At 37.8% G+C, this 16,308-nt stretch overlaps 1 protein-coding gene across 1 annotated transcript in view; it reads left to right on the forward strand.

Annotated features, from left to right (window-relative positions):
* Positions 1-16,284, forward strand: part of PKD2L2 (polycystin 2 like 2, transient receptor potential cation channel) — a 39,959-nt gene extending 23,675 nt beyond the window's left edge. The window contains exons 10-14 of the mRNA XM_012434916.3: positions 1,178-1,279; positions 2,812-2,876; positions 3,647-3,704; positions 14,470-14,582; positions 14,970-16,284. Coding sequence (XP_012290339.1) covers positions 1,178-1,279; positions 2,812-2,876; positions 3,647-3,704; positions 14,470-14,582; positions 14,970-15,060 — 429 coding nt within the window. The 3' untranslated portion in view covers positions 15,061-16,284. The remainder of the gene's footprint in view (positions 1-1,177; positions 1,280-2,811; positions 2,877-3,646; positions 3,705-14,469; positions 14,583-14,969) is intronic.
* Positions 16,285-16,308: the final 24 nt, after the last annotated feature.

Genomic DNA, 16,308 nt, shown 5'->3' on the forward strand with positions numbered 1-16,308 from the left:
TAGTCAAGGCATTGTTACTGTCCTCCATGAAAACACTTTCTGTCAGGCACAGAAGTTATCCCCTGGTGACAGACAAGAGTCTTAGGGTTACAGAGCTAGAGCTGGGCCACAGTGAAAGGTAGGTTGGTGAAGATAAGAATATCCTTTCTACATTTGTGTTATCTCGACATTAGTAGTTGTAGAAGCTATAGTAAGACTGTGAATTTAAGCAGCTTCATATAATTAAACAGCACACCAACAACAAACACCCTTGGCCAAGTGCAATGTCTCACATCTGTAATCGCAGCACTTTGAGAGGCCAAGGCAGGCAGATCACTTGAGCTCAGGAGTTCGAGACCAGCTGAGCAACATGGAAAAACCCTGTCTCTACTAAAAATACAAAAATTAGCCAGGCAATGGTGGTGCACACCTATAATCCCATCTACTTGGGTGGCAGGAGAATCGCTTGAACCTGGGAGGGAGAGGCTGCAGTGAGCTGAGATTGCACCACTGCACTCCAGCCTGGGTGATAGAGTAACATTTTTGAGACCCTGTCTCAAAAACAAATAAAAAACACTCTTATGAACACAAAATTACATCATTCTAAATTTTCTTCCATTATGTAATATGAATTTATGTATATATAATCAATTCATATGCATTCTTTTACATTCTGCATTTCTCATTTACTGTAAACAAATTTGCCCATACCCACACACTACACATTTTCTATTCTACTTTATTGACTGCATAGTCAGTTTCCCATTTTTAAGCATATGGGTTACTTTTAAAATTTGGTGTTTGTTTGTTTTTTGTTTTTTTTTCAGACAGAGTCTTTCTCTGTTGCCCAGGCTGGAGCGCAATGGCATGATTGGCTCACTGCAACCTTGGCCTCCCGGCTTCAAGTGATTCTACTGCCTCAACCTCCCAAGTAGCTGGGACTACAGGTGTGTGCCACCACACCTGGCTAATTTTTGTTAGAGATGAGGTTTCGCCATGTTGGCCAGGCTGATCTAACTCCTGACTTCAAGTGATTCATCCGTCTCAGCCTCCCAAAGTGCTGGGATTACAGGCATGAGCCACCGTGCCCAGCCTACTTTTAAAATTTAAACATAATTTTACAAATCCAAAACATGTTAAAGTCACTAACATTTAAACTAAATTTTTATTGAAATAATTATCTGCTATTTATCCCTAGAATATGTTCTTGGCAATTATTAATGATACCTATTCTGAAGTGAAAGCTGATTATTCAATAGGCAGAAGGCCGAATTTTGAACTTGGTAAAATGATTAAACAGGTAAATCAAATTCCTTTCCTAATTAGAATTCTAAGACAAATCTCATAAAGCTTATCCTCTTGTAGTTTCAATACAACTTAACCCCAAATGGTGATGTTCTCCCCACTCCCACCCCATCCCACCCCCAGGGTTGGTTTTTGTGTTTTGATCCAGTGTTACTCATATTCACATTATTTCATTACTGTGGAAGTGAGATATGCTCTCTGGCTTTAAAAACGTAGCCAAAATTATTTCAGAGTTCAATATATCAAATAGTTATTGAGTGATTTCCTAAATGCAAAGCACTATTAGTATAATAAAACTTGCTCTTCCTTCTGGTAAGTTTTTACTCTGGGTGCTGTTAAATTTCTATCAACAATCTAAACTCAGAACTCCGTGTGTCTTGTCTTCCTCACTTTCCTGTTTCTGTTAATGGCAGCACTATCCTCTGAGTCACTCTTGGCTCAAAAACCTTGAAAAGAATTTGCTTCCTTATCCCTTATATAATCTATTGTCATGGCTTATGTATAGTTTATCTCTGTAGTTCCTGCTTACATTTGTGGAATACTTTAAATTCTAACTGCCACCACTAGATGAGGCTTTCAGTACTTTTCACCCAGACTTCACTATGGTAACATTTCCTGACTATTCTAGCCTCTTCCCTGTGCCAGTCCAGATCTGATTATCAGTTTCCCTAGGCTTGTCAAGTCCGAATTCCTTACCCAAATATCCCAAATCCTCAAGTCTCACAGTCCCAAACTATCTTCATTAACTATAATTTTACTATAGTTTCTACCTTTCTGCCTCTATTTACAACACTGTGTGTCCTGGCTAATCTGTTCTGACCACTGAGCTGTATACCATGCTTGTTCTCACTCTCTTCTCTGAGCCTCTGCTCAAGTCATTCTCTGATCCCTGAAATATTGCTACAGCTCTTCTCTCTGGCCTACCACTCTATTCTTCTTTAAAAAGTGGAATCTGTCCTGTCCTCCTCTCAATACCTACACCTCAGTTTGAGCTGTCGCAGTTACATGTGTACCAGTCACATCTCCCCTGCCAGTTTGGCCATCTCTGCATACCCCATGTTCCTAAAGCACAGCACTTCACAGAGAATGCTTGTGGGGTTAGTGGGGATTACAAACTTTATCCAATAACTAATCTGTAAAACAAACCAGAAAAACTGTTAAGCTATCCCTCAATGAGTTTGTTTCCCCCCCCATCTTTTATCACTTGAATTCATGACGTTGGTTATATTCATTAAAAGTGTTAACATTCTTAATGCAATACATGTTAATGCTTTTTAAAGATTTTTGCTTTTTCCAAGTTCCAGTATGATGCCCCCAACAGAAGAACCCCTTTTGTGTTTTCACCAGCAGGCATAAACCATATGTAGCAATGAGGTGAGAGAAGGATAATTACAGTATTTACCTCCACAATCCTTTAGGGTAGCAATCCAGAGGGACAAGCATTTCATATTTCTTTTACCTTGATAAAACGTTAATAATAAAGGATATATTTTGATAAATTTTCAAACTATTTTTAATTATGCCCAGAGTTACAAAAATGTTCTCAAGAAATTCAGACTGAAGAAAGCTGAAAAAGATGAAGACAAGAAAACGTAAGATGACTTTTCTCAAATGTTTAACTTACCATTTTAAAGTTCTACATTATATGAGAACCTTATGAATAAAGTTTTTTGTTTTTTTGTTTTTTAATAGAGATGGGGTTTCACCATGTTGGTCAGACTGGTCTCTAACTCCTAACCTCAGGTGATCCACCCACCTGGGCCTCCCAAAGTGCTGGGATTACAGGCATGAGCCACTGTGCCTGGCCATGAGTAAAAGTTTTAATTGCAAAACAACTACCAACCTATGTGGTGATTCTAAATACACTGTCAGTACATCCAGGAGTGACTCCAAATTTCTGAGGACATCTAAGCTAATTTAAAATTAATATAAAGCCTGCCATCCTACTCAGAAAAAGCTGTGAGAGAAAGCTGGAGGGGAGAATAAAGTCCCTCTAAAAAGGTAGGAAACAATTTTAGTCTAAATTAAATACATTTATTTGGCTATAAAAATAACATTTTACACACAATACTTATGAACAATACTTACACTTATACTGTATTTACACATATATTTATTAAATGACTTTGGTGTCAAAACACTTCCCAAACCTAGAACTCTGGCAGTGGAACAGAAACATTTTTTTTTCACAGTTAATGACATATGATATTCTGAAGAACTTGTTAATGATCACATTTTCTAAATAATTAGTGTTATCAGAAAGAAAGACTATATAGATCCTTACAACAGATCCAATTGTATTTTATGGTGGCATTTCCTTTTTTACTGCCATTTGCCTCTGATTTTTATTTTATATTCTCAGTACCAAAGACAGTGGAGATTTTGCTGAACAAGCCAGAAGAGAAGGCTTTGACGAAAATGTAAGATTTTAATTTTTTTCATAAACACAAGTGGTACCTCTATTAGAAATATGCTCAGAAAAATGCTCTGGTTAAGAATGGAAATGATTTGCTGTTTTTCAGAGCAGTAATTGTCACCTCCAAATAAATCACCCAGAATCTAGATCCTTTCATGTTTAGAACAAACCATTTGGATTTCAGCTGCTTCCTCTCTCCTGTACTCTCAGTCAGACACCTGATCCTACAGGTGTACACTCACTGTGCAAATATCACACTGGGTATTCATAGTGAGTATACTACTCTGTGGAGATGATAATTTTTCTCTTGTAATCATTAATGTGATGAATTACTTTAACAATTTTGTATTTCAAAAATTGTAACATATAACATATATCTGACAATTGCAGAATTTAAGGAACACCTATTTTCCTTAAATATACTACTACCACTACCACTCAAAAAAAAAAAAAAAAAAGAACCATTGCTCTACTTCTGGTCACCACCTCTTCCCTCCAAATGCTCAGAAGACAGCTAGGTCAGGAGACTATAGTAAGCAAGCAAATAAATATTGAAGTTTCACATTTTTAGATAAAGGAATTATAAAAATGGAAAGGCTGAAGGTGAACTTTGTGGTGCTGGATTAGAATCTAGATATATTTGTGTTCATATACATACATGTATTTTCTAGCTCTATCCAATCCACTATGAGGGCTAGAAGAAATGACACCCTAGCAGCAATAAGCACAACTAGTACCCAGATCTTGGTTTCCAGATAGCATTCTCCTCTAAAAGGAACTGGGGCTCCTTGGAGATCTCGCTCATTCCAAGGCTGGAAAGTACAGCTGACTCTTGAATGACACAGGTTTGAACTGCACGGGTCCACTTAAATGCATAATGTTTTCACCTGGATGGGAAATTCAGTATTTGCAGGTTAGGGAGGGCTTTTCCCTAGATGTGGGTTCTGCAGGACCGACTGTTGAGACTTGCGTATATGCAGATTTGGGTATACTCAGGGGTCTTGGAACCAATCCCCCATGTATACTGAAGGACGACTATACAAGATGAGTCTGGAATAGCTTACTGAGACATAAAGTAAAACTGCTCAAAGAATGATGGAGATCTATTAAAAGAATCAGTTTAAGCTCAAACTGGCCAAATTTGGGAATATTTAAGCATTATGATAATGATTTATACCCCATTGAATAAAAGGATTCCATGAATGAGACATTTATATGCCTCTCCACCAAATACTTATTACAAAAAGAAAAGCAGTCATATTAGGGTGGAGAAGTCTGACTGCATCTTAAGTAAGTGACCACAATCAACACTGAAACAAATGGAAATTAGGCTGCTTGATAGGAGGCCATGAGAATCAGCATCCCTTCTGTGACATCCCTGTCAAAGCCATATAATCTGAATCTAAATCATGATAAAATTTAAATTGAGGGACATTCTACAAAATAATTGACCTATTCTTCAAAAGTGTCAAGACATGAAAGTCAAGGTAAAGCTGAGGAACTATTCCAGATTAAATGAGATTAAAATGATATGTCAAGTAAATACAATGCATAATCCTGGACTGGATACTTTTCCTATAAAGGGATCACTGGGACAATTGATAAACTTGAAAGGGAGACAGAGGATTAGATGGTAATAATCTATAAATATTAATTTTCTGATTCTGATGATTGTACTGTAATTATAAAAGAGAACGTCCTTGTATGCAGGTACAGACTGAAGTTTTCAGGGATGATGACGCATTCATGTTGGTGGCTTTCAAATACTTCAAGAGGAAAAAATATTTGTATTGTTCTTGTAACATTTATCTAAATTAGATTTTTTTTTTTGAGACAGTCTTGCTCTGTCACCCAGCTGGAGTGGAGTGGCGCCATTTTGGCTCACTGCAACCTCCACTTCCCAGGTTCAAGCAATTCTCCTGCCTCAGCCTCCCAAGTAGCTGGGATTACAGGCGCTCACCACCACACCCAGCTAATTTTTGTATTTTTAGTAGAGACGGGGTTTCACATTGACCAGACTCGTCTCAAACTCGTGAACTCAGATGATCTGCCCATCTTGGCCTCCCAAAGTGCTGGGATTACAGGTGTGAGCTACCATGCCCAGCCTAAATTTGATCTTTAAAAAAAAAAAATCTATACTTCAGTAGACCATTACTGAAATAAAAGATGATGTGAATTGAAAGACATACTGTATATATGGGAAAATTTACCTAGAATGGTCAATATGAGGCTTATCCAAGTAAAATTTGGGTTAAAGAAAATCAAGTTAGCATAACAACATTCAACACCATAAATCAACAGAAAAACACCTACAATATATTCAGGGACAGAAAATGTAAACCAAGGAATTTTATCTTCAGCAAAGCTGCACTTCAAATACAAAGGCTCAAATATGCCTGAAGTCAGGGAATACTATCATCTTTCTAAAGATTCTACTAGAGGACAAGCGTCAGCCAACCAAAAGATGATTGGAGAGGATGGGCAAGGTGGTTCACAGTTGTAATCCCTGCACTTTGGGAGATCACTTGAGCCCAGGAGTTTGAGACCAGCCTGGGCAACATGGTGAAACCCTGTCTCTACAAAAAGTACAAAAATTAAAATTAAAAAAAAAGTTAAAGAATATCATTTAGAATAAAGCAGTAAGAAACATTGGCATAAGTGTACAATGGTAATTAATAAGATTTATACTGATTAAATTTTTATTTTTTTGTTTTGTTTGAGACAGGGTTAGCTCTGTTGCCCAGGCTGGGGTGCAGTGGCATGATTACAGCTCAATGCAGCCTCGACCTCCCTGGCTCAGGTGATCCTCCCACCTCATCCTCCCAAGTAGCTGGGACTACAGGAATGTGCCACCACACTCAGCTAATTTTTGTGTTTTTTATACAGATCAGTTTCTACCATGCTATCCAGGCTGGTCTCGAGCTTCTGGGCTCAAGAGATCCACTTCTTGGCCTTCCAAAGTCTTAGGATTACAGCTGTGAGCCACTGCACAGATTTTTTTTTTTTTTTAATTATACAGTGACACCATCTCACTGTGTTACCCAGGTTGGCCTTGAACTTCTGGCATTGAGCGATCTTCCCGCCTTGGCCTCTGTTAAGTTCTGGGATTATAGGCATGAGCCACTGTGCCGAGCAAGCCCTGTTTCATTGACTTTAAAACACATTCTCCCCCCACATTTTAACATCTGTGAAATCAAAATGTGTTTTATAGTTAATGGTCACAGGTTGACATTTTTTACCTAAGTGGTACGTGACATAATGGTATGTCTTACAAAAGACGTCATCTCTCATATACAATGAAAAATAGTATTATTGAATATAATTGGGTAGTCATAGGAAAGAAACAAAGCAAGAAAGGGAGGACTAAGGGTATATAAAATGATACACAAAGACGGCCGGGCGTGGTGGCTCACACCTGTAATCCCAGCATTTTGGGAGGCTGAGACAGGCGAATCACCTGAGGTTGGGAGTTCGAGACCAGCCTGATCAATATGGAGAAACCCCATCTCTACTGAAAATACAAAAATTAACTGGCGTGGTGGCACATGCCTGTAATCCCAGCTACTCAGGAGGCCGAGGCAGGAGAATCGCTTGAACCCGGGAGGTGGAGGTTGCAGTGAGCCAAGATTGCACCATTGCAATCCATCCTGGGCAACAAGAGCAGAACTCTGTCTCAAAAAAAAAAAAAAAAAAAAAGATACACAAAGACAAACTAATAGAACAAATATACATATATTTCTATAGGGCAGAATTACCAAAACAAAAAAGAGAAAACAGACCACATGGTAAAAGACTTTAAATATAAATATAAAACAGTATAACTGCAAGCAGATATATCTAATATAAATACGTGCAAATATGCTTAATTTACTTAAAAAGAAAAATATTTTCATCCAGCAAAGCTGTGCTTCAAATACAAAGGCACAAACATGCAAGAACTCAGGGAATACTACCATCTTTCTAAGGATTCTACTAGAGGACAGATGGGGTTTGAATCACAAACCAAACCCAGTTCTAAACTATATCCTAAAATATATACTTAAAGAGATTCTAAAATGTTAAATATAGAAATATGATCAAAGACATAAAAGGCAAACAAAAGATATCAGGGATACAACTTAATATAAATCAAAGAATTCTAGACAAAAAGCTCCAAATGACCTAAAGTCTAAATGACTTCATAAGGCTAAGATTAATTGTATCAGTTATGAATATCTATGCACCAGAGTATCAACTTTCACAAAGATTACTGGATTTTAAAAAGGAGAAATAGGCAGGAACACACAAAAGAGAAAAAAATCCCAAGAAAAATAAATGGATTTAAAAACCCAAAACAATATAGTAAGATGATCTTACAGTTGTATATTAAGTTCTGTGCTCTCAGAAAATGCCCCTTCTTTTTAAAAACTCATTCATAAAAATTGCTCACCTATTGAGACACAAAGCCTCAGTATATTCCGAAAGTTAATGCAGAAGAAAACTATCTGAAAACACAATAAAAATATGTTAATAATAAAATCAGAAAATGAAAACATTGACTAAAAAATGTCAAAACTGTCTATTAAATGACCCGTGAGTCAAACAAATACAGGCCAGGCACAGTGGCTCACATCTGTAATCCCAGCACTTTGAGAGGCTGAGGCAGGTGGATCACAAAGTCAGGAGTTCAAGAACAGCCTAACCAACATGGTGAAACTCCGTCTCTACTAAAAATACAAAAATTAGCCAGGTGTGGCAGCACATGCTTGTAATCACAGCTACTCAGGAGGCTGAGGAAAGAGAATTGCTTGAACCGAAAGGCGGAAGTTGCAGTGAACCAAGACTGTGCCACTACACTCCAGCCTGGGCGACAGAGCGAGACTCCATCTCAAAAAAAAAACAAAATGAAATCATAGAATTCCAAGAAAACAAAATAATAAAAACACCACGTAGCAGAATCTATGAGATAAAGTAAAAAAATACCCAGAGGAAAATTAAGTCTTAATTTATCAATAAAAATAAAAGGTGGCTCACACCTATAATCCTGGCACTTTGGGAGGCCAAGGCAGGTGGATCACGAGGTCAGGAGATTGATACCATCCTGGCTAACATGGTGAAACCCCGTCTCTACTAAAAATACAAAAAATTAGCCAGGCGTAGTGGCATGCACCTGTAGTCCCAGCTACTTGGGAGGCTGAGGCAGGAGACTCGCTTGAACCCAGAAGGTGGAGGCTGCAACGAGCCGAGATCACACCACTACACTCCAGCCTGGGCTACAAGAGCAAGACTCTGTCTCAAAAATAAAGAAATAATAAATTAATAAATAAATAAAAGAATGTAAAGAAATAAATGTTAGCATTAATTTTAGAAAACATGATAAATACAAAAAAAAAGTTATTAAGATTAAAGCAGAGTTAATGAGTTAAAAACAAAAGTAGTAGTATAAATAAAAGACTGGTTCCTTGCAAACATCAGTGAAAAGAAATCACCAGGTAACTAGAGGAATAAAAGACAGAAAGCATTAAACACACAGAATAGAAATTACAATGGGGGAAATAAGAAATAGAAGGAATTAGAAGGTATCATTAAGAGACTTTTTTGTATAACTCTATGCAAATAATATTTGAAAAACTGAATGAAATGGGTAATTTTTCTCTGAAAATAAAATTTGTCAAAACTGAGCCCAGAAGATAAAATGCCTAAACAAATCCATTCTGTAGAAGAAATGAAGTCATCAAAGATCTGTCTTCAAAATCAATCAGATGGTCTTCACTAGGAAATTCTACAAGATTTTAAGGAGCAAACAGTTTTAAGCTATTTAAGCCATTCCTCTTTGTCCTAGCAAAGAGAAAAAAAGTAAACACCTTGGCAAAGAGAAAAAGGAAACTCCCAAATTATGAATCTACTATATATTGTGCCAAAACACAAAATCTCATGTATAAATCTTGAAGCAAAAATCCTAAATATTAGCAGATAGAATCTAAGAGCACACAATAATATATCAAAATTCAGATAGTATTTATTTTAGGAGTGAAAAAATGGTTCAACGTTGGGTAATCAACTAATTAACATAATTCATTGTATTAAAAAAAGGAAAACTGCATGATTTTACACAAATGCTGGGTATTTATAAGTTTCAATACCCAAACTTGAGAGGAAAAATAAACAGAAATCAATACTTCCTTGATAATGATAAAAACATTGATCTTATTCCCTATTACCTTACTTAATAGGAAAACACTGAACATGTCAGGGACAAGATAGCGATGTATTGGAGGGGTAAGTCAAAACAATTAGATAAGAGAACTACATTAGAGGTATTTCTAATTTAAAAAATTTAAAAAGTAAAACTGCCTTTACTTATGATTCTCTTCAATTTTCTAGGTATATGATGATCTGAAAAATTACAATAAAAAGATAATTAGGTAAAGTGGTAGGAAAAATAATTTATATCCTCCTATTCATGAGGGAAAACTTGTGACCATGGTACAGAGTTGTTATCAAGGAAATGAAGAACTAGAACACTGAATTGAAAGGTTTTGAAAGGGTTCATAATTTATTTTCATTTCTATCAATGTCTTCTTTTAAGTTCTCTTAATAAAACTTTTTTCTAATAAAAATTTAATAAATGTCATATATGCAAACATCAATTGTTTTGTTAAAATTATAATAAAAGACCTTATTTGTAACAGCAATAAAGTAGAAAATGCCCAGCAATTAACAAAATGTTCAAAACCAAGATAAGGAAAAACTTTTAAACATTCCTTAAAGACACAAAAATACTGCTGGGCATGGTGGCTCACACCTGTAATCCCAGCACGTTGGGAGACCAAAGCCAGTGAGGTCAGGAGTTCAAGACCAGCCTGGTGAACATGGTGAAACCCCCATCTCTACTAAAAATACAAAATTAGGCGGGCATGGTGGTATACACCTGTAATCCCAGCTACTTGGGAAGCTGAGGCAGGAGAATTACTTGAACCTGGGAGGTAGAGGTTGCAGTGAGCCAAGATAGCGCCATTGCAACTCAAGCGTAACTGTCTCAAAAAACAAAAACAAAACAAAACAAACAAAAAAACCCACAAAAATACACCTGACCAAATGAGAAGATGTACTACATCTATCTATCAGAGCCCACTCAGGAAGAAAGAAACCACAATATGTATTTCAAATAGAGAAAATGCACTACAGGGAACTGGTTCCTACACAGGTATTAAAGACAGAAAAAAGTGAAATGACAACACTGAGGCAATTCATAATGACTGCAGGAAGAGGTATTACCACTCCTAGGGCTAAGATGACAAAAGGTGGTATTACTAGAACCTACTATTTTAAGAGAAGGGGCTTGCAGAGCTTTGCTCAGTCCTATGATGAGAAGGCACCCCCCTGCTGATACAGGTTGAATATTCCTTATCCAAAATGCTTGGGACCCAGAAGTGTTTTAGAGTTCAGGTTTTTTTAATTTTATATTTGAGTTTGAAATATCTGCATTATATACTTACTGGCTCAGCATTCCTAATTCAAAAATCTGAAATCCAAAATGCTCCAGTGAGCATTTCCTTTGAGAGTCATGGAGGTGCTAAAGTCTTGGAATTTGAACCCTTCAGATTTCCAGTTAGGGAGAGGCTGCTCCTGAGTATGCCAAAAGCAGCTAGATGCTATAGCCTGGAGCCACTGCTGCTGAAGATAACTACCATTGCATAAGCAATGCCAGTAGAAACAGAAAAAAACAAAACCAAAAAAACCAAGATGACCCTTTTCCCCTCTATCCTGCAAATACTGGCAGAATCTAACAGAAATCCAGCTAGTAAGAGTTTAGGGAATAAAGTTTACAAAGCCTAAAACCCAACATCACAGAGTGTAAAAGCGTAAATTTTGAGTTGAACAGTTGGTCCATTCTACTCTTCTGGCATACACATTTATACTTCCATAAAATGATGATTCCAAGCTTCTATCCAGTGAGATGGAAGTATCCTTTATACAAATGAAGGTACTTTTACCCACACCCTAACAAGGAAGAAGCAAAGTCCCAACAGTAACTGTATCCATCTGTGGATGATATTAAGACCTCTTCTAGTTGAATCACAATTCCTTAAGAATATTTTGTGACCTAATGTTTAAACTACAGTTAGCCACCATCAATATTCCTTAAAAGGAGAAAGAAAATATATACATAAAAAGCAAAGGGAATATGATTGGGGGCTACAGTCTTTGTTTCTGTAACAGATGACAAGGCTACAGTTGCTATTTGTAACTTGCTTCTCCTACCCATTCCATATCATTCCCTTTGCCTACACCCAAGAGCTCAGCTGGCTGCATTAGGATTGACTTTAATTAGTTCAGAATCTGAACTCTCAGTGGTCCTGCCTTTAATGGAATGCTGTGATTTCCCCTTATCTTTTAATTTTGGACATGGAAGTTATTAAGAGACACCCCAGAAAATCCCTTGGGCACAGTCTACTCTGTGCTAGTTTGTAGCAGTAACTCAATTTCCCCTTGGTAATTTGGATCAATCACCTCAACACATTAAGTAACCACTTCTTTCCCTGCTGGATCTGTAAGCATGAGGAATCCCAAATGGTCAGGTGGCAGTCTCAAATTCAGTTTATTTTTGTGCCCTTGGTAGAAGCATACTATCTATGAGGGTCTGTTTCTTTGGGCTTCCCCTGCTACCAAGTATTCATCAGTTAAGAGTTGTCAGAAAAACAGAAATCACATTAGGTAGCTCAAAAAGAGGGAGTTTAGTATAGATAATTTGTTTTTGAGGTATTAGAGGAATATAAGGGCCAATGTGAACAAGAAAATCATCCAGAGACAACTAACTGCAAGAGGCAGCTCCCATAAAAGGAGGTAAGGTAACCTTACCTACAGAACCTACAAGCTTGGAGCAAGGGCCCCCAGAGTTGATACTCGGCTTATGAGGAAAGGTATCACTTCCCTCTGAATGTCAAGGAAGGCTTCACAAGAGGAGTGATGGCTGAGATGGGTTTTAAAAATAAGTTTACTATACATAGTCTATTCCACCTTTATTACTAATGCATCCACTTTATAATTGGCCTGGTCATTTAGAAGTGGTTACAGGGACTACCACTTTAGCACATTAAATGTATTAGTAAATATACCAAACCATGGGTGCTATAATGTGTCCAAAATAAAACTAGGATTCAAAGTCATCCTTTCCTGCTTCAAATATGTTCATTTAAGGCTGGGTGCAGTGGCTCATGCCTATAATCCCAGTACTTTGGGAAGCCAAGGCAGGGAGATCACTTGAGGCTGGGAATTTGAGACCAGTCTGGCCAACACAGCAAAACCCCCTCTCTACAAAAAATACAAAAATTAGTCAGATGGGGTGCATGCCTATAATCCCAGCTACTCGGAAGGCTGAGGCAAGAGAATCGCTTGAACCCGGGAGGGTTTTTTAGCATTCAACTTCCACGCCGAATGCTAAGATTGCGCTACTGCACTCCAGCCTGGGTGACAGAGGTTGCAATAAGAAGAGATTGCGCCACTGCACTCCAGCCTGGGCGACGGAGGTTGCAGTGAGCCGAGATTGTGCCACTGCACTGCAGCCTGGGCAAGAGTGAGACTCTGTCTCAAAAAAAAAAAAAAAAAAAAAAAAAAAGTTGCTTTACAGAAAGGCACTAAGATTCTCTAACCAGAAGAGTACACATTTATCAAGTAAACAGAGTATATGAAACTAGGCATCACCATCCTGTCTGATGAAAGTAATCAGAACTCTTATTTATTTTGAGACAGAGTCTTGCTCTGTCACCCATGCTGGAGTGCAGTGGTACAATCTCGGCTCACTGCAACCTCCACCTCCTTGGTTCAAGCAATTCTCCTGCCTCAGCCTCCCGAGTAGCTTGGATTATAGGCGCCTGCCACCGCGCTCAGCTAATTTTTGTATTTTTAGTAGAGATGGGATTTCACCATGTTGGCCAGGATGGTCTCAAACTCCTGACCTCATGATCCGCCCACCTTGGCCTTCCAAAGTGCTGGCATTACAGGTGTGAGCCACCACATCCGGCCCAGAACCCTTATAAAGGGATCCACTACTTTGCTACCTCGCATTATTGCTGGAGCAGCGAAGTAACGTATCAATTTACTGAGAAGTTTTTTAATGGTATCTGGGTGCACTGTCTCCTCTTTACCGTTTTCTGGTGCTATGGTTATTTTCCACAACACACAGGCCCTTTTTATCTGAAGCTGGGAAAAGCGTATTTGGATACTCTAAGGAAAGTGGGTGGTAGTGAGAACAGTGCACAGGAAGGTTCAGCAACACAAATTTTGTGGTACAAGGGGATTGTTTTTGGATACATAGACAGATTGGAGTACACACATTGACTAACCAATGCAGTAATTACAAAGAGGGGATTTTGAAATCATCTGGCTGAAAAGCTGCTGGAAAGGCCAAAACTACCCACAGACACACTGAATCTAATTACATTAGCTAAAAAACAGGTATGGAAAGAGCATCTTAGCTTTGATCAAATGAAAGAGAAAATAATTCAGACAGATGCTAAAGGGAAAAGGCATTGAAATGAGAGTAATTTATAATTTGTTTACAAAGCTTCCTTAACTATGCTAGACAGCAGTTATACCCATCGAGTCCTCTGAAGTGACGTCGCTGATGCACAGATATAAAATCCAGGCAGGGCAAAAAGCCAGTGAGGCTCAAAATCTGATGGCTGGAGAGAACAGCTTAAGATCCTCAATCTTGTGATGCTTGTATGTTAAAGACTTGAAATAGAGAACTAAAGAATGCAGCCTTTACCTGTCCTCTACCCTGACAGGAGATTCAAAAGGCAGAACAGATGAAAAAATGGAAAGAGAGGCTTGAGAAAAAGTATTATTCTGTGGAAATTCAAGATGACTACCAGCCTGTCACTCAACAAGAATTTCGAGAGTAAGCTTATGTTCTAACCAGAATACTATGGGGTATCATGACATGGGCATTAAGGACATTTTTTTTCATGAACCCAAAACCTAATTCTATTGGGATGCCTTTAATGTCTATCCAATTTCAAAGTTTCATACAACTCCATTTGCTTAAAAGGTTAAGAAACTTTTGATTAAATCCCTATATCTCTAAGTAACAGAAACTGCCATTTATATTTGATTTGCACAGCAGATAGTTTCTCCACACAGCTTTAGAATATTAGATCTAAAGAGGCATGTTTTAGGAGCTTACAGTGCTGTCTTCCCACTCAAAGCATTTCGCACTCATAACTTGCTGTCTATACATGAAAGTACATTACTAGCTCATTTATCTACTTCCTTCTAAATTTTCTAGGCTTTTTTTATATGCTGTGGAGCTGGAGAAGGAATTACACTATATCAATTTGAAACTAAATCAAGTGATGAGAAAGCTTTCAGCTCTATAATATTGAGACAAGTGGAGGTAAGAATCTGTCATGCAATCATTAAGCATTTCTAACAAAGACTTATTCATATATTACTTCATAAACTTGTACTCTTTTCAGGCACACCTTAAAGGTACTGGACAACCTATCATCAAACTATCCTCAGGGTCAGAATTAAGTGTCTCTGACAGGGACTCACTGTACAATCCATGCATATTACAACAAGTCTCCAGTATACACACACTGGTACACACAAAGGATTTTATAATGAGGTTATCAAATTCTAGAAAAGTGAAGGATGAGTAAAAGAAAATGCTTCTAGTTCACAGGGCAGGTCTGTAATAGCTCATTAAGTAGGTAAAGACTGTTTTCTCATAGTTACAAAGTAGAAGAACTACTGGTACCATCAAGTGCATCATGTACCATGTTCTGAATTCCTTTGGCCACAGATAAATAAAGGCTTAAGATTCTAAAAAACTATTATGTAAGACTCAAGTAATCTCCCTCCATTCTTTAGAATTTGAAGTCTTCTGGAAAAAGCCAAAGTGTAGAACAAACTCCCCAGCCACCTACAGAAATTTCACTAACATCCTCAAACTGGAATTTTACCTAGACCGTTTCTAAGGTTTACACCTTAGAATTTAAGGTTTCCCAAAAATAAAATACAGAGCAGGGTAGGCCTATCAGAGTGTCATAAGAAGTTATGTTTGGAAAGTGTAAATGAGGATCCTGTAACAGCCTTATTTAGAGGGCTGGAAAATTGTGTGTGGCTGTCATTTTGGAAATTAGAGAGAAACTCTTCAATTTTTCTAGGCTATGTAAGCCCCTCTACAGTAGCCATATGTTCTCTTAGCCCAAGCAACATCATTTGACCTTAGTTAGCACTCAACTTCCACATTGGTGCTCAACAGTCCCTGAATTTTAAAACTCGAATACAAAGATATTTTTAGATTACTACTCACCTTCCTCAGGCCAAGCTCTTCTCTTAAGCAACCATACATCAAGAGTTCTTAATAGGAAAATTCACTGCAACAAGAAATGCTAACTGTTCTCTCTGTGGCTCTCCCTAGATTTGCACAAGGAATGAACAACATGGCCTTTCCCTGCACTACCATTTCCCAGAGTTGTAGCCAGCCAAATAGTTTAGGGACCCTGTTGTTCCCTAACATCGCCCCTGGGTGGGATCATTTAAACAAAGCCTAAGGTGAGGGAGGGAACACTTAAGGTCTTTTTTTTTTTTTAACAGCTGGTGGGAAAACAAACATACAT

Source organism: Aotus nancymaae, unplaced genomic scaffold (genome assembly GCF_030222135.1).
Source record: "Aotus nancymaae isolate 86718 unplaced genomic scaffold, 86718_ANA_hifiasm-v0.15.2.pri h1tg000064l_1, whole genome shotgun sequence".
Taxonomy (NCBI): domain Eukaryota; kingdom Metazoa; phylum Chordata; class Mammalia; order Primates; family Aotidae; genus Aotus; species Aotus nancymaae.